The 25,539-nt window shown below is 40.4% G+C and overlaps 1 protein-coding gene across 1 annotated transcript in view; it reads right to left on the bottom strand.

Moving 5' to 3' along the window:
* Positions 1-25,539, bottom strand: part of LTK (leukocyte receptor tyrosine kinase) — a 92,091-nt gene that overhangs the window by 28,277 nt on the left and 38,275 nt on the right. Inside the window, exons 2-10 of the mRNA XM_085062392.1 lie at positions 23,121-23,234; positions 20,107-20,262; positions 19,263-19,485; positions 12,383-12,522; positions 10,477-10,614; positions 9,456-9,608; positions 8,306-8,406; positions 6,551-6,717; positions 3,031-3,125 (exon numbers count right to left, since the gene is read on the bottom strand). Of these exons, the coding sequence (XP_084918518.1) occupies positions 3,031-3,125; positions 6,551-6,717; positions 8,306-8,406; positions 9,456-9,608; positions 10,477-10,614; positions 12,383-12,522; positions 19,263-19,485; positions 20,107-20,262; positions 23,121-23,234 (1,287 nt within the window). The remainder of the gene's footprint in view (positions 1-3,030; positions 3,126-6,550; positions 6,718-8,305; positions 8,407-9,455; positions 9,609-10,476; positions 10,615-12,382; positions 12,523-19,262; positions 19,486-20,106; positions 20,263-23,120; positions 23,235-25,539) is intronic.

The following is a 25,539-nucleotide window of genomic DNA, read 5'->3' as shown; positions in this document are numbered from 1 at the left end:
TCATATTAAGGTGTATCTATATCAGAAGAATATGAAGAGCACAGACTTCCTTTCTCTGTTTTAGCTAATATTAATTTCCTCATTGAAAAGAGACAGAGGGAAGTGTAAAGGAGAAAGACAGGGCATCTTCTGCAGCCAGAGAGCTCAAGTAATTCACTCCTTCTCCAGTGTCTCTGGGACTGTAATGAAAATAGAGACAGATGGCTGAGATTAGTCTGAGTAAGATGCCTCACAGGATCTTCAAGGTGTCAATGGTCTCCTCAGAGATCCCATCTTACTAATGAAGGTTGCAGTATCCCTGAGAGCCTCTCCAGCTCGTCCTGCAGTGGGACAGAGAATGGAGAAGCTGCACTAGCTTCCCCTTTCCCACCCCTTTGGCTGACCTATTGCATTTCTAGTCAACACCTTCTTAAATCAGTGAAAGGAGGCAGTAATGAGGCTTGAACCACTCCCCACCATTCACCTCAAGCAAAGAGACAGGCAGGTCCACAGAACCAGGCTTTACTGAGTCAGGGACTCTAAAATCAAGAAGTAGAGATACGCTATACAATAGCTCTTTTTGGACAGCCTTGCCATTTATAAAACAGTCTTCTGGGAAATTGCAAATAATGCATAGACTGAAATGCAATTTCTAGGCTGAGGCAGTAGAGTTTGATAGACCACAGACCTGTGATCTTAATTGGAACAATACAATGGTGAGAGCAGCAAAAGATAATAATAAAGGCAGTGAGGAGGGCAACTACCAGCATTCTATTTGCTGTGCCAGTCCACATTTTCATATTAAGACACTCAAAATTCAGACCTCTTCCTAGGAAAGCACTAGTTAACTGAAACAATGAGGTATCTTTATGCCTGTCTGCCTAGAGTTCTCACAATGAAACACATACATCATCCAGCCTGTGACACTGTCTTACACAAGATGATTGTATAAGCCAAAATGTGGTTTCATCTCACCTTTTTAACAGGGAAAAGCATCTGTCAATGCCCAGGAGCTGCCATCCAAAGAATGGTCTGTTTGGGTTTTGTTCTTATTGATGTCTCTTGAGCTGCCCTCACTACCCAGTTGTTCTCTTAAATCTCACTGAACCTTTCCTCTCAATTTTGAGTTATATAGAAAACCTCACCTTCTTTCCCATCTTGTGTACACAAACAGTGCTTTCATTCAGCACTGGGTTTTGTAGACTGTTGAACTGCAAGATTGAAAGAGATGGAGAAAATAATATTTACATCCTAGCAAGCAGCAAATTCTTCCTTCCTGCCATACATCCTTCCTGCCGCCCTCATGAAAAGAATTCACTGCTTGGATTTTAATTGGCTCTGTCTCTGACATCTGAAACCTGTCCTTGCCAGGGAGAAGTAATTTCATTACTGAAAACACAGCAGAGCTGCTGGGCTTCTCTGCAGCCTAACTGAATTAAAGTCATGAGAAGACAAATACAAGGGGGCTGCTTTCAGAGGCGAGAAAACGTCAATTTGCAAAGAGGATTCAAGGAACAGTGGCAAGTGCAAGGCTTCTGAGAAACATGTTCCCTTCGTGATGTCTTTCTTCTGCATGACTCACACATCTCTGGGTCATGCCTTCAGATGGGGTAAGTGCCAGCTGCTCCTGGACATCAGTGCAATTTATCCCAATTGAAAATAAGAAGTATCTTGGGCAGCCTAATGGATGAGCTCCAATAACATTGCTGCAGGGGCATTTACAGCCCAGCTGTTTGCCAAGGATGTGTACCTACAGCACGCCCAGCAAAATGTCTGTGGGTAAACTGGAGGATCTATCTACTCCCATGAGGGCAGTAAACTCCAGCCAGCACAACAGCTGGCACAAGCAAATCTGGAGTCACTCCCTTCAGTTTCCTCAAGATTTCAAAACAAAGTGTTAGCATGGAGGTCCCAGAGCATTTGGGAGTCAGAGTTGTTTAGGAGCTGGAGGGAAAAAATGAAATTACCATTCAGGAACATCTTTTCCTCTCAATTTCAAATGAAAATGTGTGTACTTAGCATTTTATAGAAGAGTGGTTTCAGTGCACACAGAACAAAGGGACAGAGAACAGGACACTGAATCAGAAAAAGATGGGAAGGAATAGTGGCTTTTGTTGATGAGCTTTTCACACATCTATTTTGATATAAGCCTTCCCATATGTTGTGCTAGGCTACAGATAGCCACTGCAGGGATGTGCTATTACCCTAAATGCTGACACATTGGGTGTGGTGACACACGGTGTGGCACAGGACCACCAATCCACATTTTGTCTGCAACAGAAATCACCACTCAAACGTTGCATATCTTCCAGTTCTGTTACAACAGAGCACGTTCTTTCCCCAGGGACAAAAAGAAGGCAGTTTCTAATATTTGCAAGTAGTTCAACTATCTAACTTCTTTCCCTTTTTCTGCTAAGAAAATCCACTACAACTCTTGCTAACATGTTTCCAAGGGTAGCACTGTCTCCATTTTTCTGTGGAATAGTTGTCAGTCATGTTCACAGTAACAAAGCAAAGGAAAGCTGTTATATATTTGGCAGTGATGTACCTCCGTACAAACTAAAACAAACTTGTTGGAGTGATCTAAATTTTATTGTCAGAGAGTCAATTTATTCCTTCATTTCCTTCCTTTTTTCCACTAAAATATGGTGACTTTCCCTTTGATTTCAACAAATTCACTTCAGCTCTCAATTGCCAGGGTGCATAGATCAGCAGGGACTGTGGAAAAACAGTGTGATGTAATCCTTCCATTTAGGGGCTAAGGAATAAGTCCAGTGTTTCTTGCCAAGACACACAGACAGGTCTCAACTATGTGATACAGAATATCCCAGTTAACAGAAAAAAAAGAGCACTAGGAGACTGATACCGAGTAAAATTGCCTCTACTTGCAGTCCTCAGTAGGTCTGAGATAAAATGGCATTGTGCTGCAAAAGCTGACAGAAATGATCCATGCACACTCTGTGGGGAGAACAGAGCATGTGTCCTGGATCTCTGGGATGCTGATGACGCTACCCAAATTTTTTAGGGGATGCTGCAACATTTGTAGCTCACCATCAGTGAAGCAGTCCAGGCCAAAGGTAATATTGTCGATAGCAATGTCAGCTTGGGAATTCCAGCCCCAGGTTGCCAGGAGTTCCAGTTGAAACCTTAGCAATAAGACAGACATTTTAGAGAAGACCAGCAAAGGAGTAGGAGGGGGAAAAACCAAACCAAACCAACAAACAACCCCCCTAAAAATACAGTGTTCCCTTCTCATGGAAAAAAGATCATCACTACTTACAATTTTTCTTCCAGACAAGTCCAGCTGAGAAGCCTTGCTATAGATACACATCAACCCCTTGTAAGCACCACAACATTCATATAATTTCACATTTCATGGGGAACAAGAATGAGAGCTCTATTTCCCCTGCTATCTGCACATACCTACAAGTGAATGTCCCCCACTAATTGTTATACACAACCATCCATATTCAATTACCAGAAACAGTTAGGCAATTAGACTGGGAAAAAAAAAATCTCCTTCCTTCCACCCCTAAAGAGATAGTGTGAAAACTGAACAGAATATCCAAATGTCTTGGGCCTGATCCTCAGCCAGTGTAACTCAACAAGGTCACTTGAGTTTATTTCAGAAGGGTAAGACATTTGTAATTTCAGCCATAATTCCCTGAAGAATTAGGTCTCTGAGCTGTCTCATCTTTTTCCACTGTGACCAGGTGTTGCTTATGTAGGAGCTCTGTCACATCGCATGTGCAGTGTTACCTCCTGAATTCAGGAGGAAGGAAGAAAATGGGCTGAAGGATCTCCTTCTAATGGATAGGACTGAATTGTTTTTCATTACATTTCAGAAATAAACAGATGTCTGATGTCCAGTCCACTTAGAGCTTATTAAAAGCATATGGACAGGACCTCTACTGCTGTCACTGGTAAAGCTCAATGATGGTTTATGAGAGATCAAGCACTGACCTGCTGAACACATTAATCATTCAGCCTGGAAACACACTTGTCCAAAATTAGTGGCAATGAAGTGTGTGTGTGCATTCCACCCACCAACCAAATGTTGGTTGATATCCACAGTTAGTATAATGTTGCACAGCTGCATATAAATCTTTAGGGATAAACTGCTTTACCCCAACTCAAGAATGACCCCTTGTGCTGAAATGAATGCATCCACACATTCAGGATCTGAGCACTCTGGGAGTAAGTGCAGCAAATGCAAATCAAGGGTCTCTTGAATGACCTCTTAGCTGTGGTGTTAGTCGGGGAATTTGTCATCAGATCCCCTTCCTACAGAAACCCTCCTCTTCATTAGCAGGCTTAGCAAGAGCTTTGCATTTTTTAATCTCATACAGAAGTCTACTGACACATGACAATTACTCCCCCAGCTGTTTGACAGAAGAGAGTCAGAGCACCCTGAGCCCAGAACCAGGGCACTTCTAGGACCCACAGGCATAGTCACAGAACCAACCTGCAGCATCTGGGCCATGGAGACAAAGCAGAAGAGAGTCCCAGGCACTGCACTACAGGGTAGTTTTCTGCCCCAGCTGAGTACAAGTGGGACTTTGAGGGATGACCACCCTCCCTCAGTGCATGAGAACAGACATTTCATAACCTCCAGGCTCTGTATGACTCCCCTTCCTCATAACTTCAGAAAAAGTGGAGGAATTTGTCTTTTGAACTCAGTGCTATGTTAGCCAGAGGGGTTTCCAGTGCTCCTCTTCATTGATCACATTCTCCTGACTCCAAAAAATTACGTTCTCCAGCTCTCTGATGTCTGGTCTTCTCCCTGTTTGCTTTTCTCCTGATAGTAGTCTTTTCTCTTGTTTGTGTGAACCAAGTGAGTGAATTTGCCAGCTGATCACCAGAAACAGTTTTCCAAGTAGCTAGGTGCCCAGCTGGGAGGCTGATAAGCAAATTATAGTTTGTCTTCCTTCATTCCTACGAAATAAATTCATTGGATGAAGGTCTTGCTAAAAACTAACTATATAGCACCTTCATGTCCTCCTCATTCTTTTTGCTAAGGCTTTTTTTCTTCTAGCCCCATCAAGCAGTTCATGACCTGCTATAGCAACTTTTTCAAACATTACAGTATTTGAATATAATTTTTTTCGTGCCATGTTGACTAGTGCTCCAAAAAAGCATCTTGCTGTCCATTCCCTTCTGCCACATAAGATCCATTCTGCTTCAGAATTATGAGCTGATACAGAAATTGGAGGCTTCAGGGAACAAGCATAAGGGACTGTATATCAGAGGAGGCAGAAGGTCTTAAATATCTCTGAAGAGACCCTTGGTCTCTGCTGTGCCCAGAGAAAAGAGCTATTCTGCATTAATTCACTGGTCATACTTTACATATGCATAACTAAACAGATGCTAATCCACAGGGCTTCAGACTGTGTCAGACAAGAATATTAAACACCGTGCCAGCAGGCAGACCAATCCTACCCTAAAGGAATCGTTCATGGCAAAGATGTGTATGGTGGACACATGATAATACTGAGACCCAAAGGTAATCATGAAATTAAACTAGAAAGAGGGTAGAACAACTTTTTTTTCTCTCTCTCTCTTTTACTGCTGCTTGGGTCTGAATAGGTATCACATCCAGACCCAAATCCTTTCCTTTTACACAAAGATGCAGAGAATAGTTGAAGTTAAAGGAATATCCTCACACCCTGTATTCCATGGAATTTTGAGACATTATTTATTGCCAATATTGGGTAGATACATTTCCATTTACAAGATTCACTGTATAGACTTGGAGGGGCTCTTTGTCTTAAGTTTCATGTGAAACAGTCCTTCCTGAGGAATATGCAAAAAAAAAAAACCCAACCAGATTGGAGAAATTGAAAAAAAAACTTTTATGTCATGCAAAATAACCAGCTACCAACAGCAGCTACCTGGCTTGAGATTGAGTGACACTAAGTGATGGGGGAGAAATATCTGAATAAAACTAGATTCCATTGAAATTCTTTAAATCTTCAATAATTTACTTCATTTGAAAACCAATGTCGCACTGTATTTCCACATCTAAACCTGTGAAAATTTTAGTGCAAGGCTCATTTGGGCTAAAGTCTTTTCCCAAGATTATTGCATCAGTAATGTGTTAATGAAGGATCTCCAGCTGCCCAGGCTGGACTGACAGAGATCCTAAAGTGGACAGTGATATTGGCTAAACTGTGGGATTATCACCCATTTGACTCATGTGAGTGTTTTTCACTGTGGGAGTACAAAGTGCAGCTACGTAAATACAGCTGTTTCCCTGCTGGGAGCACTTTGCCACTGTGAGTACACTGGCTTACTCAGATTGAAAAAGGTTTCTAGTACAGATGCTTGCTGTTCCCAAAACCTAAGCACTGTTTGAGGCTGCACAGAAGTGCACTCACATGGTGTGGGCTTGTGTTGAGCTAAACATGTGCACAGAGATATGCACTTATGACAGAATACTTCCTGAGCAAGCAGAGTCACTTGAAGTGGCCCTGAAAGAAGGCAGGAATGGAAGTGACACTTCACAACAAAGACAGTAACGATTTACTAAATCTATAGGGACAACTCTGGCTACTGATGGTGGAGCTCTTACCGGTTCTGCAGCACTGGCATTGGTAAGGTGATGAGAAACCAGTGGTCACTCCAGCTCCCTGCTCTCTCCCATACTGGCAAGGTGATTGGAGCTCCCTTTATCTCTTCCCTGAGAGAGAAGGAGACTGTACCATTGTAGCTTCCAAAAACATGCACTGAGAACTGAATCTGTAATGGAGGAAGAAGAGGAAAAGAATGGTTACCTGTGACAAAAAGAGAAGGGCAGTCACTTCTTCCCTCGTTGGGAATTTGAGACACAAAACCTCTGAGCCTGGATCAAGCTGTTCAATGACAGAGATCACTAAACCCCCACTCACTGATTGTATTTGGCTCAGCACCATTACTACCACAGAATTTTCTCAGGGAAGACCCTGACTGACTCCTGCTAGGCAGCTGTTCTTCAACCACGGATGACAATATCCACAGCCTCAGACACCATCTGGGTTAGAGGACTGATTTCCCTATTACTGCCTTCGCCGAGGGGAGAGCTGTCCTGCCCCAAATACTTTTGCAACAAGAATTAGACTGTCTCTAGAAGCAGGAAACCTCAGTCCATACACCTGCTCCAACTCATAGGCACCAGCTGCATTCTAGCCCCCCTATGATAAGTGAACAACAAAATCACCAGGCCAAAGAATATTTGGAAGCAGGACTTGCTCCTCTTTCTTTGGAGCAACCACTTCCAGTTTGCCACAGAGAAAGAGAAAATTGCCATTTCTACTACTGCTTTGAATGCTCAGCTGCTCTTTATGTTACAGAGAGCTCCAGTACTGACAGAAAAGGGACTATACATTTGTGTTCTGCAAAGAACAACCCCAGAAGTTCCTTGCTCCTGCAATTTGGGCTCAAATCCTTCCCCGGGGAGGAGAGAATGGATCCAGATCTCCTGTGACCTCTACACAATAACCAACAGCTACTGCTTCTCCTCTCCTGGTTTTGTGAACCTATCTCAAATCACATTTTATTTTGTTGGAACCATCCAGCAAATTTTACCTGGATTTATAAATAAATATAAATGCCAAAGTTATATTTCTGCCCCCTACACTGTATTTATTTTCCCAGCTCTAATTAGGAGGCATCAAATCTTTCTCTTTTTCCCCCTAGCAAGGCTGGACTCCAGCTCAAACTTGAAGCTCAATTTTCCTAATTGTTATGACTATAATATTACTTAATACTTTTAATTCCAGCACCTCAGAGCCAGAAGGCAAATTACATGATTTTATCAAGAGCAGGTTGCACTAACCTTTTGAAATTCCTGAAGAATGGGATCAGAAGTTTATTATATTCATCTATTTCTGGAAACTCTAACGCCTTCTAACCACACTCCTGTTCTCAGTGAAACTACCAAGTTTATTAACTCCTGCAATGGTATTGCAGAATTTATGAAGAGAAATCTCAACAGCAGATGTACTGAAAGGCTCAGTGGCCCAGCCAGACAGCTCCCTTTTCTACAAACCCTGGATGCCCCACACAATTCAGCTGCTGGGCACCTTTCAGAGGAGGAGTTGTATAGTTAGGCTGGGGATATTTTCATGATGAGTAGTTGATCTGGGGCTCCTGCTTTCCCTTACTGGGGATGCACTTCACATCTCCTTTCCAGTTTGCAAAAACTATCCAGCTAGGCAGTACAGCCAACTCTTCTGCTTTCCAGTGTCGTGTAGAGTGTGCAGAGGGACAGGAGAACAGGCTGATTGTGCAAATAGTGCCTACAGCCTGATGATTTACTCCACAAAGTTGCTAAGACAGAATGACACACCTGGTAGCCTTCAGTGGCAATACTGGCTGGCAAGCTGGTGCTGTAAGCCCTAGCCATACCACTTGTCTTTGTGCTGTCTGCTCGCAGGTAGAGGAAGTGTCCTGTGAACACAAAAGTGAATCAAAACCCACAAAATTATCTTTTGTTCTTTTGTGTAATCTCTTGAAATAATTTAGCATCATTAATGTTGATGTAGGTAAATATGCATATGAAGCTGTAAGCATGGCTTGAGAGCAAATCTTTTAGTGAGGTTATAGTAAACACTCTGATAGATTTCAGCAGCACACAAGCTGACATCCCAAACCTTTTCTTGGAACATGAGTGCATAAACCTCAGATACCACTCAAGATCTTCACAGACAGAGGAACACACCAATCTACACCCCTAATTCCCACACCACTAGCACCAATGACTCTTGCTGAGACAAACACTGGGCTGGAAGAGTTTCTTTGCAGTCTTTGTTTCCAGGGAGAGCTTTATAAGCTCTCAAGAGACAAACAGGAAACCCTTCATTTTGACAGGGAACTGTGAGGCAAGACTCATGTGTGCAAACACTTCTGACCTTCAGCCTGAACAGGTGAGGGGGGGCTTCCCTCCTTCTTATTTAGCAAGTTGACAGTTCTGGGAATTATTTTACTCTTTTTTATGGCACAGAATGTGTACGATGACTTAGGATATTCTAATATGTGATGCGCTTCCTAACCCACTATCAGAGTCTGTCAAGGATCTTCAAAATATTTGTTTTTGCAAACTGCCTAGCTCTGTTAGGCAATTTTTACCTTGTGATGCAGCCGTTATCATATTGCTGCTGAAGCACTAAGCAACATGATAATAAGTACTGCATAGCTCATAAGAGGAAGAAGGATTATTTGATTTTTAAATCATTATATGATTTCTTTAAAGGTGAAGGAGAATCCTTGTCTCTGATAGTTTTGTGTTAATTTTTTTGCAAAACTTATTTAATATAAAGTTTTGGGGCACGTTCAAAAGTTAATTTTAGCTACATTTAAAGTTGTTAGAGATGATACTGATGCGAAAGTTCATTTGGCAATGTTGCCAAAATTTTTAAACCAATTTAAAAACCTGAAGTTCAAGGCTATTGTGTACATGCATATACAGAGTGTGGGAGAGAGAACTGTGAGGAACCTACCGCCAGTGGCTTGCAAAGTAGACCCTACAAATGAGTGGTCTTGAATCATTTCAGAAAAGCCCCGAATAGACCAAGGAGATGCTGCAGTTTCATTCAGTGTCCAGCCACATGGACCTTCTTCAAAAGAGCAATGGGAGCCCTCTGGGAGACTGTCTACAATTAAGAACAAAAAAAAGAAGGAAACAGGTGAAACTTGATTATGGAAGAACACAAACAGTAACAAAAGTGAAAATCCATTGTGGTTGTCTAAGTTACCCAACCTATGCTACACTGTCAAAATAAGTCTCATTTGTTTATTTCCAGAGTCACCATTATAAATCCAATACTTGGCTTCTGGAAATATTCGAGACTTTGTTGTGCTGTCCTACTCTAAATACTGTGCAAAACTGAAGCTCCTGTAATCTAAGGAATAGCAAATCACTCCTGCATGTTTATAAAGGTCTTGCTGCACATGAAATTGCAGGCATCACAGAGTTTTGTGTCTACTTAAAGGAAGGCAAATAAACATTATTTTAGATCTCTCTGTCACTGTACTTGCACCAAAGCTAAACAATGTTTCTCAGCACCACATATACTGTTAGGGGATTTCTCTATCCTGATGTGCAGATCATGGGATCTTGGAAAGACAGATTCATGGCATTGCTGTTCACTGACAGTAGAAAGATGATTAGCACCTTTCCTTGAAGGGAAGGTTTAATTCTTGACATGTAAATGTACATTGCAGACATGTAAATAAGGTTTTGCCTTTCTCTGAAGTAGCAGTAACTATGGAAGGAAGGTCACTGAGCTCCTTACTTCAATACTTAAGAAACCTAATCAATTTAAAAAAAAAAAATATTCTATATAGGGTGAATTTTCAAAGAGAATCTTGGTATCCAATTAATGTTAATTGGCCAAATTAATTCAGGAGGTAAATCACTGAATTAATCTAAAGATGGAATCAATTCAACTTTTTTTTTATTCTAAATTATTTCTTCTAATGGGATGAAGGTTCCCACGAAGCACCACACCACATACTCACCACACCTCACTCCTTCCTGTTCTTTGGCAGGGCAATCACTGATGAACTCACAGATCTGTAGCTGGCTGACACAACCTCCATGAATGCACGGGAAGATGGAGCCTTTGTCATATATAAAAAGATCTTGATATTCTTTATCTAATGTTCAAAAAAAGATTATAACATGCAGAAATGAGCTGACAGAATGTGTATGACCATTCATGTACATCAGCCTTCACATGTAGGACCTTGTCCTTTGCTTTTTCCATGTAGGTTTCTATTCAGCATGAGATTCCTGGACCAAATTTATTGGTCTTTTCTTTCTCACATGCTGCTTCTTCTGTGTTTGTGCTATCTCCAGATTTTTATTTTTTTTTAATGAAGGGCCTTGCAGTTTCCCACTGTGATGTGCTCCTCATTTCTGCAGACGTGACTGTGCACCGGCCAGGCAGCTGTGACAGGCTGCATAGCACTCTGCTGCTGGAGGCAGGGACACTCATACAGCTCCAGCCCTGAGATACACACTGCTATGCCCTGTTGAGGCTCAGGTTTAACCAGCATTTCAGGTGCTGACTCATTTCTTTGCCAGCTTCCAGCTGTGGCACCCAGCCCATGAAGTAGCTGCTTCCCCAGCGAGTTGGCTCACTGTACAAGAACTTTATTCATGCACCCTGACTAGTCTAGTCAATCATAATCTGGGAGCATTTGACTGACTGCACAGGTACCCATCAGCCAGGCTGAATACACTTTTAAAGTCTGATATTTCCCAAAAGCATGACTCTCAATGCCCCCAGCCTGTCCTGTGGATGCATATGTGCACAGCTCTGTTATGGACCTGCTGCCCTTCAGCAGAGCTCTGCACAGAAGTTCCATTAGGATTATCACTACTCTGGAAAGAGTGAAAAAGTTAGGGCACCAATTGCAGGAGAAAGAGAAAAGAACACCTCTGCAGCAATCCCAGTACACAATCTGAAACAGTATCTTTTCATGGGACTGTGTTGTGCCAGATACATGCATCAGGTTATTTAGAAACTGGGAGCACAGTGCTTCAGGCTGTAAGCATCCCCTCAGAACTCTAGGACTGTCAAAAAATATTACATTAAAAATATAGCATTAGTTAAATTAAAAGATTAATGACTACAATTAAATCTCTAATATGATCAAAACCAGGCTCACAATATATTATAAAACAGCTCTGTGAAACGAGTGTTTTCTTTTTATGTTACATTCCAAGCTATTTCTACAGAGTCTGCAAAATGGAAGCAATAACATTATATTAACTCATGAAATGCAGGAAGCGAAGATGATTATTTCCCCAGCCTGAAGACTGCCTGTGCCAACAGACTCTTGCACTTCCAAGAAGCCTAAATGACATTAGCAAGGCTCTGCACAGCCACTGAGGATCATTTGCATGACATTCAGAACAAAACTGTACGCTCCAGGTAAAACTGAGGTCTTAGCTGGGAACTCAGTGGTTTGGAGAAAATAATTACATTCCAATTATTTTCATTTTAGATAGAAATTCTCAGCCTGGCAGTAGCAAACCAACCCCATTGGGGGCAGATAAATATTTATTTTCTTCATAGATTTTTTTAGAAAAAGCCCAGGTATGGAAAAGGCTTTGATTACACAGGGTAGTCTTTTTTTCTTCATTAGTTAAGAAAGAAAAATACTAAATGATAAATAATCTAGGTAAGGACATTTTTCATCCTTGTTGCTGGATTCGCCATAAGTCCTGTTGTTGTTTTTTCCCATACAAAGATCAAGCACAGCAAATCTGAAAAGCAGAGAGGATCACTTAAATCCGTTCTATAATTCTGAGTTACTCATCTTTCATTTAAATCCTATCTGACTCTCCCTCATCACTCTCATCCATTTTGGTGAGGATGCATTTGGTTATTCCAAACCAGGCTGTACAGCAGCATACCATGAAAGCAGTTTCTAAGCTGCAAGGAGCCAACTGCCAGTACTCCAATCTCCTGTGCTCCACAGTTTGAATACACCAGCGTGATTTGGAAAGGTCTTTCTATTCGTCCAATCTGGGCCACCAGGTATTTCCATTTCATCCTACAGGACAAGAGAATAGATGGATCAATGAATGTAAATAATAAGATAACAAATGGCTGTTCATATAAAACAAGTGATATTCAGCCTAGCAAGCTCAGGTTAGGTTACCTTTGCTGCAGAGCCTCTCACTAATGTGGAAAAGATCCAATCATTCCCAATGAGCCTTAAATGGAGCTTAAATTATCACCAGTTTTGGACACACCCCACCCCAAGGTGCGCTTTCCACATACATGGTTGAGTTTTGTTTGCTCTAGAAAGTAGAAATCAGCCAAGTAGCTGCACATGTCTCTGGATTGTCTCAAGCCAGCCCTGGTCTGGAAGTAAATGTCTGGCCCTGAATGTTTCTGGCTGTGTCAAGAGTGAAAACATTTATCTGTGTGTTGTCTATCTAATTTCCCACCTTAGCAAAATACAGTGCACTCACAAGACAAGGGGAAAAAGAGAAGTGGTGTTCCGGGAAATGCAGATGACTCATGCTATTTGCATTTCACTAAAGAGCAAAAGCCATAACCTCTAGACTGCAAAAGTTTCTCAATTGTGCAGCACTTGTGGCAGTTCAGAAAAAGAGAGATGGTCCCCTGCACTCTAAATTTAAAGATGATTATCAGACATCAAAAGGTAGGGAGGGATATCAAAAGGGAATTTTTGAAGTACCTCACTCAAACTAAGTCTGGTGGAAGTCTCTGTATCCAGGTGTCATTTAAAAAATACAGCAGAATTCTTAAGTGGTTTTACTTTTGTTTTCAAAAACTGTTTTTATACCTTATGTTAACAAGACAGCAAACTACAGTTAGATCTATATGTTATTATTTTGTAAATGGATTGGAGCAAGAACAGGGGCAAAGGAATCCTTGCTCTAAGCTCTTTTCTGAAAATAGTATCAGACAGAGATAATTTTGCCCATATTCTACATCCTGCTGATGTTACTGGGGCCACTCCTGACAAGTGACCTAAATCAGTGCCAGGGGAGTAATAAGAAGGTCAGGCCACAGTGTTAAGAGATGTTGATCAGGCTTTGTTACTAATATTACTTTTTCTTTTAGGAAACACCTTCAGCTGCCATGAAGTGGTTGTGTCACCCTTGTTCTGCATCAGAAACACTTTAGAAGGCAATATCCACATTACAAACACATCTCTTCTGGACTTCACATAAAAATCACAGATCACCTTATTCGCAACTTGCAAAAAATTCAAAGCAACTTTAATTTTTTATCAGCCTCTCTTGCATTCTTCCCTCCACAAACCAGTTATATACCATTGTCTGGATATTTTTCTACTATCCCTTCTATGACATCCACCCACCTTTCACTTTCACAATTGTACACACACATAAATACACACAGATACCCTGAACTCGTATGAAATTGAGTTCCTCTTATCACCTGTCCCATCATAATATATTCAATAACTCATTATAATTTAATTCATCTTCAGAAATGTACAGCCCCAAACCACAACAGCACCATCTCTACTTCCCAACAAAGGAGAACAACTGCTTTGCTTTCATTTTGTATTACACTGCAGCTTCAGGAACATCCAACACCTATAAATATATCTCATAAATATTCTTATAAATGTATCCCCCCCACCACACTGTGGGACAACATCCAAGACTAGCCAGCACTGACCCAGAACTGACTCACTTCTGCTGTGTGACAGCTTTGTTCATCACTCTACTGCATCCTGTTGACCACAAGAATGAATGGGCCATAATCAAATTGGTTCAATGAGCCAACAAGGGTAAGGACAATCTTTAAATCTTTTGAATTTACCTATTAGGCATACTAGACCTGCCAAGCACTGAGGCATAGTTCTAGTACCTCTGCCAAGTTACAATCCACTCTCCAGCTGAGACATGACAGTATTGCCAGTGTTAAGACACCATTGAGTGCAGCAACCTGTAGCACACAGCCTCTGATTCACACACAGCCAGTGGTACATTTAGTAGTAGCAACTGAAGAGCCCCACAGCTGAAAACAATGACTAGTTCAGCTGCTGCACCTTAATTCTATCTGCTTTGTGAGCCAGACATTGTGGAACTTGCTGTTTATGGCCTGGTATATAAAAACAAATGAAAACTACTAGTCATCTAAGTTAATAAATCAAGCTCTGAAATGCCATGAGTTAGGAAGACAAACTGTGCATTCTGCCATCACTGCTGGGAGAGCTGTGGCATCTGCTAGAAGAGCAAGGCTACCATCTGAAGCCACTACTTCTGTGAACTGGCAGCTCTTCCGAGCCAGAGCACTAAGGTCCCATGAAACATCCTACTTCTGCACTTTTCAGTGCAGTATCTTTGGTACTGAAATCTTCTCCACTTATAACACAGCAGAAAAAGCTGGATAGCATTCAAAGACTGCAAAAATGACAAGTAACATTGCATCACACGGAGTGCTTTTGTGTATGAAGTCTCTTCATCATCAAGGTATTCCCCTCCAGAGAAAGCATCACCCCCTGGATCCCACTGCAGCAAGATGTCTAATGCTGTAAATAATTCCACCTCCTTTACTTGGTCCCACCATTGAAACAGAGGCTAGTCAGAGCCAATGTAATTTTCTTAATGGAATTAGGAACGAAGCCCACTGTTGATCCAGCAGAAGATGGATCATTGCAGCTGGCTTCCACATAAGCCAAGCTTGGCAATAACTTTACTATTGATTTTATGTCAAACCAGATCTCAAGTAATGAGGCAATATTACTCTTCTAAAAAGAGATGTTAAAATTGGTCTGTAGGCACAGAAGAACTATTGGGGTCTGACATAATTTCGAGAAATTTGCATGGATAGAAAGTTTGGATTTGCAAGCTACCTAATGCTTAAGGCAAGGTAATTCAAGATTCACTCTGCAAATTTCTAATTCCAACTTTTCATTTATAGTGTTCACTTTGGCCTCTCAATCTTCTCTGCTGACCAGATTTTTTCAACCCTCTTCTTACCAATCCTTTATATGATGTGATTTTTCATATCCAACAAAGGTAACTGATAATTAATTTTAAGAAAGGTTTAATATAAAGAATAACCATTTCTTCATTAGGAATGAAAAGTACAATAGAGCAGAACAGGAAGGGTGAAACATTTTCTAAATTAGGGGAACCCACTGCATGGGTTATTGCACAAAGCTGTGTATGCCAGAAGCTTCTAGGCTCACTCAGTAAAGATAAAAATTAGAAGTTTTACAGCACTTCTCTACACATAGAAAGTTGTTGTCTGCAAGTCCTCCCAAACATCCAGTGATAACCACTAGACTTAAAAGGAAATAGATGAGAGAGCAAAATATATGCCTACCCCTCCTGCTACACCAAACTGTTAGAAGGTTATTCTTTAACCCAGTGTATTTTTGGGCGAAAGTTCAAGAGAGGCATGAGGGGCACTAATTCATACTCCCAGATTAGTATTCAAAAACTATAGTCTTATATTGCAGCTGGACAGCCTCACCCTTTTTGGATGCACTTTTTAATCAAAATGGCTCTGCTCATTGCTGTCAGCACACATTTAGACATTTTCTGAGAACACTTATCAGGCTACTCCCTTATCATCTGTACAGTAGGAGAAAAATAACATTTGTGGATAAAAACAACCACATTAGTAGAAGTGTCAAAGATGGCAAATTTATAAAAGTGTCTCAGAAGCTGGTGGAGCACTTTGTCACCACCACCCCTCCAAAAAAAAAAAAAAAACAAACAAAAAAATGGGGAAGACATAAAAACTAAGCAATAAACAGTTTTGTGAGGCTGACTAACTGAAAACCCATGCGTGCACACAGCCATGAATTTTTTGTTTTCTGATCTACCAAGACTACCATGGCCATTTCAGAATGAAAACAGAACAAAATCAGCTTGCTTTATTGACTACAGAAAAGGAAAATATCATTCCTGCCCCTAAAGATGCTTTTTTATTTTCACTGAAGTGTGAGTGCTTAGAGTTGAAAGAAACTAGCTTCTTACTGGAGCAGTTTTGGCTGAGAAGACAGAATAATTGTGGTCCACAACAAACACAAGCATATGAAACCACTCAAAACCACCCAGGACTCAAGAATTTTCAACTGTGGCTGATTCTGGGTTTGTGTGGTAAAGATGAAAAGATGGGAGAAGCAAAACAGTAAAAACGTTTCAAAAAATTTTAAAAATAAGAAAGAAAAAATATATTAGAAGTGACCTGAATAAGCACCATAACCATAACCCTGAGAAAGTGAAGAGAGCTTTCTGAGCTAAGTGCCAGACAAAGAAGGCTTGAACTTGCAAGCAAGGCTACAGGCTCCCAATGTTTGAGCTTTACTGATATAATGAGAAATAGAATTCTATATATTTTTTTTTAAATACATAGAATTTCAAACACCTCTCCCTCAGCGGTTCTCCCTCTAACGGTAATAACTCAGAAAATCCACAATCTAAAAGAGTGGTATATAACAATAAACACTGTGACTTTGTCACTTTGCCCTACTTGTTCAGAGAATATAGTGCCAAAGGTCCATCTGTTTCTTTGTTCTTCCACTAAAGCTCATATGTGAAAAAATAGTGGCAATGTCAATACTACCAATATAATGAAAAATCCTACTAGCTAGTGAGGTGAACAGGACAGAAACTTTTATTTACATGTGATATATATCTAAGCTTTTGGGAATTGTAAAGCTGACAGATCCTGAAGGAGAAAACATCACCAGGATGAAATTTCTAGGTTCAGAAAGAGGACAATTCACTGAAGTAGTCTGGCGCAGCTGGAGTTTATTATGAAGTCATGGAACTGAGGGGTGACAAAAGGGACCAAAGCAGGATTTCCTGGGGTGTCTGATTATCTGAAAAAAGTGTCCCTGAGCCTTTTTTTTGGTCCAAGTTTCTACTCAGACCTGAAGAAAATCCCTTGGTAGTAATTTTCACCAGTTGCACTATGTACTACACTTAGGCATCTATCTCATTGTCCTCCTTGTTCTGCTCTAAATTGTGCAGCAGTGTTTGGTTAACACAGGAAAGCTTGTAGAACTACCACTCCCTGTGGGAAGTCCCAGTAAAGTGGGAACACTTCAGGCTAGTCTCTCCTTAACAACCAATGTTGTTAAAATCTTAATCATGGAGGTAATGTTCATTTCAGGCTACCTGCCTAGCAAGAAGCAGGTCAATCACTGTGTTAGAAATAAATTCTGTTCTGCCTGCATGGTCAGGTTTTTTAAACTGTACTGAGATTTTAAAGGTTCCCTGTAATGAGGGGGAAAAGGAAGGGTGTTTGATCTAACATGGTTCCTAACTTTGTTTTATCTCTTTTCTATCCCTCCTTTCTGTCTTGATTTCAAACAGGACTTGTTCACCTTCCCTGTTTAAAATCCTAAGAGTAAACTCTCTCAGCCCACCAGTGCTTCATTTCACTCAGTAAGAAAAAGTAATACCAGTGTCTATGCCAACTTCCAGTAAAGCTAACTTCATTCTAATAAATCTAAATACCATCACTTTTAGAGAGATGATAATCTTGATTTCTCATAGAACTGTTTTGCTGTGCTCAAATAAACTGCTAAACAACATATATGATCCATTCCAGAGATGCTGCAGTGATTACCAGCAAAGCCTAGTCTGCAAAAGGGCATTTCACGAGTTTACATAGGGGAATGGAGCTGCAGCTGCAGAAGCCTGTCAAATATTCAAAAAGCCGCAAGAGCAGCTCTGAGTAGGTAAAAAAGGACATTAGAAACTAATCCTAGAAAATGCAACAGATTCCCAGTGAAATTGGCAAGAAGATGAGGAAGGAGTAGCCAGGAAGGAACTGAGCAACAGCTAAAAACGAGAGAGAGAGAGGGAGATCTGAAAGAAGAAAGAATAAGTTTTTTTAGTCAAACTCTGCTATCTTTGGCTGACTGGGACTCTTGGCTACAGATCTCCATGGCAGCCTGGGGAGTGCCAAAGAATTCAAAGAAAACAAGAACTGGGATCTATTGCTTAAGTTCTCCATGGGAGTCAGTCAGGTGATGGAAATAAAAAACTCTGTTATGTGTCTGACCCAGGTTCCTACAAGTCGGATTGCAGCAAAGGAAAAACAAGCACATGGAAAATAGCAAAATTAGATGACACGTGGACTTTTCTCTTTCTTTTCCTGTTGTGATTTGTTCCCTTTACCCATTTCTCTTCCTTACTGCATTCTGCTACACACAGGAATGAAAAAGTAAAACACTGACAAGACCAAAGGGAATACAGGCCAAGAATTGGGGTTGTTATACCTTCTTTTCTTTTCCTTCACCTCTTCTTACCTCTAGCCTCAGATTTTCCCTCCCTGAACTCTACAAATGAAGCAGAAGTGGATGCTCCTGAACCAACTAGAAAGAAGGAGGAAATGATTAAAGAGGTAAAATTAATCCCACCTCAAAAAGAGAATTGTGACCCTGGTAGCAATGATAGGACCCATTAAATCCATAGAGATATCCATCATGTTACCATGGCAGTTTTTGGACTGAATGCATCTTACAGCTGCAGTCCTAGAATTAGTGAAAGAATTAGTCACTCTTCATCCTTCTGAATATGAGGGAAGAAGAGTGAGACCTAAGCTACTGTGTTTGTGCAAAGGGGACACACAAAATGTGTCTGCTACAGACATCCTGTCAGGAAACTGCATGCTTCAGTTCTGACAGTTCTATCTTTATGATCTGCTGTAATAGCAACAATAATCTCAAGAAGGGAAAAGACACTGATAAGCAGTGACCTGGAGGAACTCCACTCTACCTTGTAATTTAAAGGCTTAACAGTTGAAAAGTCATTGTCTTACCCAGCATTCTCCTCATGTCCAACTCTCAGAGAAATTATTGTATTTTTGTTGGTCTTCACATATCTGATTTCAGCTGTGAATCTCTGGAGGAGAGGAACAGCATCCTGTGAACATATGGCCAGTTCCAGCAAGCAAGAGTCCAAGCTTCCAGGCAGGATAGGGCTTTGCAGGCTAAACTCACATCTATCTGGGAGTCTACTGGTGTTCAGGAGGAAAATGTCCCCTGTGAAGAGAGGAAAAAAAACCAACAACACAAGGAAACAAGAGACACACAGTATGGATAGAAGAGAGATAATAAGAAAAAAATGGATAAGGAGTTTGAAGAAAGGAATAATGAGAATAAAGGAAGAACTACGCACAAACACCACCCCCTCAAAAAAGGAGAATAAAGTAAAAAGTAAGGGTTTAACTAAAGAAATTATAGAAGAAACAAAAAGAAACAAACAAAAAACATTAGGACACATGCAATGAAACAAAAGCCAAAGACTTTGCCAGTGAGACAGCAGACGTGGCTCTGGCTTGTATAGGATTGAGTTTCCTAAGGAATGCCCAGTCTCCATGAATAAAAGTAGTTCATCCCACAGTGGGGAGATAGAAAATGAGTATACAAAGGAGTTGGCTGTTTAGTGGATCCATACATACACAGCTGAGGCATCAGACATGCATTACATTGCTCTTACTGACTCTTAGGCACTGACTGTGCCTTTAGGAGCTCTGCACCAGAACCAGCACATGGTGGTACTTTCAGTGACATGGGTCTGAGACCTCAGCCTGCTGACTCCTGCTGCAGCCAGAGCTGGGCAAAAGCAGGTGTCCATTCGAGGGGAAATGTAGCTCTGCCTACCTTCAACATCTCCATGGGAGGAACTGTTGTCCAGAAGCTTCTGCTGCCTCTCCTGGGACACCAGGACACCAATGGAAGATAACACCCAGTCCGGTTTTCCAAAACTGTCTGTGGATGTCACCCATGAACAGCTTGAGCCAATGATACAAGAGACTTCTGTTGTGAGAAAGCAAAGGTTTCATTGAGGTCAATCCCAGCTCAAGGAGCACGGGTAACACAGGCACATGAGTGAGCAGATGTACAGTGTATGTGGGCTGTATCTCCCAAGTAATGGAAGAGTTGAAGAGAAAAGGGAAATTTTGATTTGGGCAATAACAACAGAGTCTCTCCCAGAGCAGGTCAAGCAACATGTAAGAATGAAAAACTAACCTGCAAATTCTGATGGTAGTCAAATGGAAGTCAAATTCCTCCCACTGGTATCAACAGTGAATTTATGTCAGTGGAAGGTCTATACCACAAGTACTCAAAATCCCAAATGAGAATAGTAACAATAATAGCAACAAGGATCTTGAAACTGTACAGATTTAGCATTTTGGCAGAGAGAAAGAGCTGATACTCTAAGGTCGAGCCTCTCTTAGCAATAGAAAGAGCTTGACAGAGTTTCAAGTAAAATAGGTGAGCAATGCAAGCTTTACATAATTTTTTACCTTTTTTAAACAGTTTTGCTTTCCTCTAGTAGGATGGATAAAATACCTTCTCAACAAACTCCAGAGTCTGTTTGCAACACTAAAAACACTAGATCAGCCTGCCCAGAATTTTTCATAATCAGCATATTATAAACCAGACAAGAAGTAATTCACTGTTCTCTCATCAATCTAATATAAACTCCCTGAAGGGATGTTAGCTGCATAAAGCTCTCCCACACAGAGTGGAGCTGAATAGAGTTGATATTAATTTGCATGATATTTATTTTCAGTGGTAATAATAATATTACAGTAATAACTGGAGTGACCCCAGGCCAAATGAGAAATGATAAGAGACTAAACATTCATATTTAGGATCCTGATGTTCAGAGGGCATTCAAACCTCACAAACATGAATGACACAAAGTTATCTCTTTGTAGCCCTATTCCAGAGGAGGAGAACAGGCAGGTAGGAAGGATAGAATTAAGGTCAGGGATATAACAACAAAGTGTGGGTGCACAGGTGGGGCAAAAATAAAAACATAAGAGCCTCCAGAAGATTGTCTATACTTCAACTAAACTTTCAGAAGAAGAAGAAATGGAAGCAACAACAAAAGCAGACAAATTTTCTCCTAATTATTGAAGTTAATTCTAAGTTCATTTTTATAAAACAACACCCAGTGTGCAGGGGTAAGAGAAACACAGATGCTACAGAGTTGCACATAACTTTGGGTTGGCTCAGGCTGCAGTCTCCCACCCAAACACTTCTCCTCCTCCATTCCTTTGGACACTCCCCAACCCTTTCTGGCCTGCTCAGACTGGAGTTTGCTGCCTCTCTCAACCTGACACCTGGGCCAACCATCCAAATATCTTCTCAGCCCAATTCATCAAATGCATAAGGCTCAGGAAGGGTCTGGGCAGTGTCCAGCCCATCATTTTTACATGGAAGCCACAAGCAGATGAAGTGGCAAATTGTGTATGTGTATGTGTGTATACAATGCCAGATTCCAGCAGCACACCAGGCATGAGGACACCAGCCATTCTCCTGGCTCTGCTGGATCTAGGGAAAAATGTCTGTGCACAGCTCCAGGCTATGGTTTGATGATCTATTGAAACAGCTTTAGGGATCTCAGTAGGTCAGAAACTCTATGGCTGTGTGAGAAAAAGCAGAGTCCTGATCAAGACTGCTGTGCTGTTTCAAATTTATTGAAGTTTGACAGGTTAATTCAGTATCCACAGACTTATTGTCAGCAGAAGTAACATTTTTATCAGATAATTTTTTTAGTTGGTCGTAAAATCCAGAAAGCAATTTATCTCACAACAGTGTAACAGGAAAAGAGACCAAAGTGAAAACTCAGGGAAGATGATTTCCTTTTCTTTTTCAAACAGACAGTTACTTGGAACTATTGTTTATGACAAAATTATTTCATCAGACCTTACTAATTCCTCAGCTTGCAGTGACAAGGACTGTACCAACACAGGCTTAATCCTTCGAGTGTGCCTCACATGACAAGCTGGTTCACAGCTTAGACAGGTGAACTCAATTTTCCCCCTGAAAAGCACCTAATTCCCAACTCTCTGGGCCTTATAAAGCCTGTCTGCCACAACCTAAGGCTGAAGAAGATATGAATACCTGGAAGAGTCTGAAACAGATCGGGAAACTTTTTGATATCCAGTAAAAAAAAGACTGTTTCCTCTGGCAAGTGTTCACATGCATTGCATTGTGATGGAAAGACTGATCAACAATAATTGGTTTTTAGCACAAATCACAAAGAACTGGGTACACTCATGGTCACACTGAAAGAGAACACTGAAAGCTGAAACTTCTAACACCACTATGTACCACCTTACAGGTGTTTCATATTCAGCTTTGCTTATGAACTTGGAGAACCTCAAGTACAAGCCAGCAAAAAGGGAAAAATGTGAAAAATTAAAAGAAAAAAAAGGTATAATAGAAAAATGCATCTGTTTTACTATAATCAGCAAAGGACATATTTTAAGGTATTACAAAAGCACTCTAAAGAAGTTTAGATTGAAAAGAGCTCATGGAGAGTCCAGGGTACATAAGACCCTTTATTTTTTTTTTTGTTTATTGAGGGGAGAGGGAGTTAGGTCTCTTTTGTGGGAGGTTGTTTGGGAGGTTGTCTTTGTGGTTCAGTTTGCTTGCTTTCCTTCAGTGTTTTTGGTTTTGTTTAATACGGAAATAAGGAATTCCCTTAAGTTTACACTGGCCTGAGTCATTGCTCTAGTTCCAGTCAAAAATAGTGTCATAGCTTTCTGGTAAGAGGTGCTTGTGACTGCCAGCATCTATCTTACACCTAGATTCTGACAGAGAAATAGGAGGAAGGAGAAAAAGAAATAAGGAGAAGTAAGGAAGAGGACTTGTGGTACCTGGTTTAGAAGGCTGATGCAATGAAACCATCCTATTTTTTATCAGGGAGAGCTTCTGAATTGGATTTGGTGAAGAGGAGTTTTCTTCATGTGATCCAGAACAGGAGACAACAACTATAACAAAATAAAAAGAAGAGGGGATGTGTTTGATGTTTCTATACAAACCATGCTCCCATATTATAAAGCATAAGTACGTTTTTAACAAAGCTCTGATATATTACTCTCACCTTCCTGATGACGTTTCAGAATAACCCTACCACTTCCCAGAAACACAACTACAACAAAATATTTTACTTAATAATGTGTTCTTTACTCTTCTTTACACACTCCCATTTTTACCACTGTATAACCTCTCTAAGGAGACACTGTCTATTCCAGCACTGCCCATGCTGCAGTAACAGTGCATCTACCTGCCTGATTATAATTATGGCACCAATATATACACATTTGTGCATTTTTATTAATATCACATCTTAGAGTCCTGATGTAATCTTTGGTTATGCTGGGGAAAAAGATCAAAATCTCAGAAGATGTAAAAGGCCATAGAAACTATTTTCTACTTCATCAAAGAGAATAGTAAATCCAACATGCTAAGATTACTTGGTTTTAAAAATGGAAGCATATTTCTGAATCAACTTTGTTATTCAACATTGAACAAATTTATCAAAATTGCTATCCATTGTAGTACTTCTGTCAATTAAATATTCAGTACCATCTAATTTGTCTCTAGAACAAGTCACCTGATTTGTCTCCAGAACCAACAACAGCTATTTTATTTATTTAACTTGTGCATATGAAAACACACAAGTCCCAAACTAAGCATACAGTAATTTGTATTTAAGAAAATCCCTGGCCTTTTCTAGAAAACATAAACAAGTTAGCAAAACCAAATATATTTATTTTCAAAAGATGTTCACAGACAGTAAGATGCAAAATGAATTGCTTTCTAACCTCAGCCATTTGGGTTATGAGTTCAGCAATACAAAAATGTTAAATCATGTCAGAGGGGACAGGAATCATATTCACATGAATTGCAGTTGAGACAAGGATGTACAGATGTACCATTGATAACATCCAAGATACTCTCAGCAGAACTAATTTGAACAATAATATTATGAAAACATACATCACTATCTATAAAAAGTAAAACCTCTCAAACTTGAACATATGTTCATTATGTTTCACTCACTATTGCATGCAGTTTTTCAGCAATATCTGGTCTGATTTTAAACTGCTATAACAATTTTCATTTTAGTATATAAGACAACACATCACACAGTGAGTAAAATGCAGTATCCTTCCATCTTTTATTATATTACTAAAGACAGTCATGCAAGGGGTTCCAAGAAAGGGTAATTTTAGAACAGAACAGCATTATGCTGCAGCAGACACATGCTCTACTGTGACAGATTTGGGATCTCCACAGACCAATTGTCAAACATTGGATTTTTTCCTGCCTGCTTCCAAATATGTAGGGACATAAATGTTGGAAAAGTTGATTCTGCACTGCATATAAAGTACTGCCCTGATAAGCAAGGGGTCTTCAATAACAGGATGAAATCCTCAAAAAGAATGGCAGTTATGTGTCCAAAGTTTGGCCAGCCTTATGACAGGGTTGCCTTATGAAAAATCCATGCTAATAATCCATCCTATGTTGCAAACAAATCTTTTTCACTATATTAAAAGAAATTCTGCTATGGAAAGGGCTTTTGACAACTAGAGTCTGCTCCTCCCATCTTATGATCTGTGTCTTTTGAGATGTTGCTCAGTTCTCTATCTCCCGATCTATGCTTAGCACTGCTATAGCTTCAGCATTTACTTCCCCCAGGGCTTTCTGTAAAGTCTGTTCCACCCACTCGTCTCCTCACACACTCCAAGCTGCTTGTATACTTTGGAAATAGCCTGAGTATCATGGGACCCACAAACATAGTACAGTCATAGCAGAAGTTCTGCTAGAAACATTTGTCCTGATAAAACTAAAACTTTAGCAAAATATTTGAAACGAACACCTTTGGGATGGTTCTCTTTTTTCTCATTAACAAACACAAGATCCAGTGGCAGATTACCATGAACAGAGCCCTAAGCTACTTGAAACATGAATTTACTCCCTTAGTGGGGGAAAAAAATCCTCCATTGCCATTGGTAATGTCTGAGACAAATAAGGTACAAAACAACAGTAACATCCTACCCAATTTTGGCAAAAAGCTGCAAGGGTTCATTGTAATGCATGCAACAACCCTATTCACCTACCCTGGGAAGATGCCACTTACCTAACTGGGCATCTGAGAGGAATGAAATGTAGTCATTACAGCTGAGTTCACTGACTGACAAAGCATATTTGAACAGAAGACCCTAGACTCAGACAAGGAATTTGTTTATGTGCACCCACAGATATACATCTGCATTCATTCATTTCCTC

This window comes from Lichenostomus cassidix, chromosome 5 (genome assembly GCF_008360975.1).
Source record: "Lichenostomus cassidix isolate B80296 chromosome 5, HeHo_3.0, whole genome shotgun sequence".
NCBI lineage: Eukaryota > Metazoa > Chordata > Aves > Passeriformes > Meliphagidae > Lichenostomus > Lichenostomus cassidix.
Note: the sequence above shows the minus strand (reverse complement) of the source record. Positions and strands in the feature narration are given on the sequence as shown.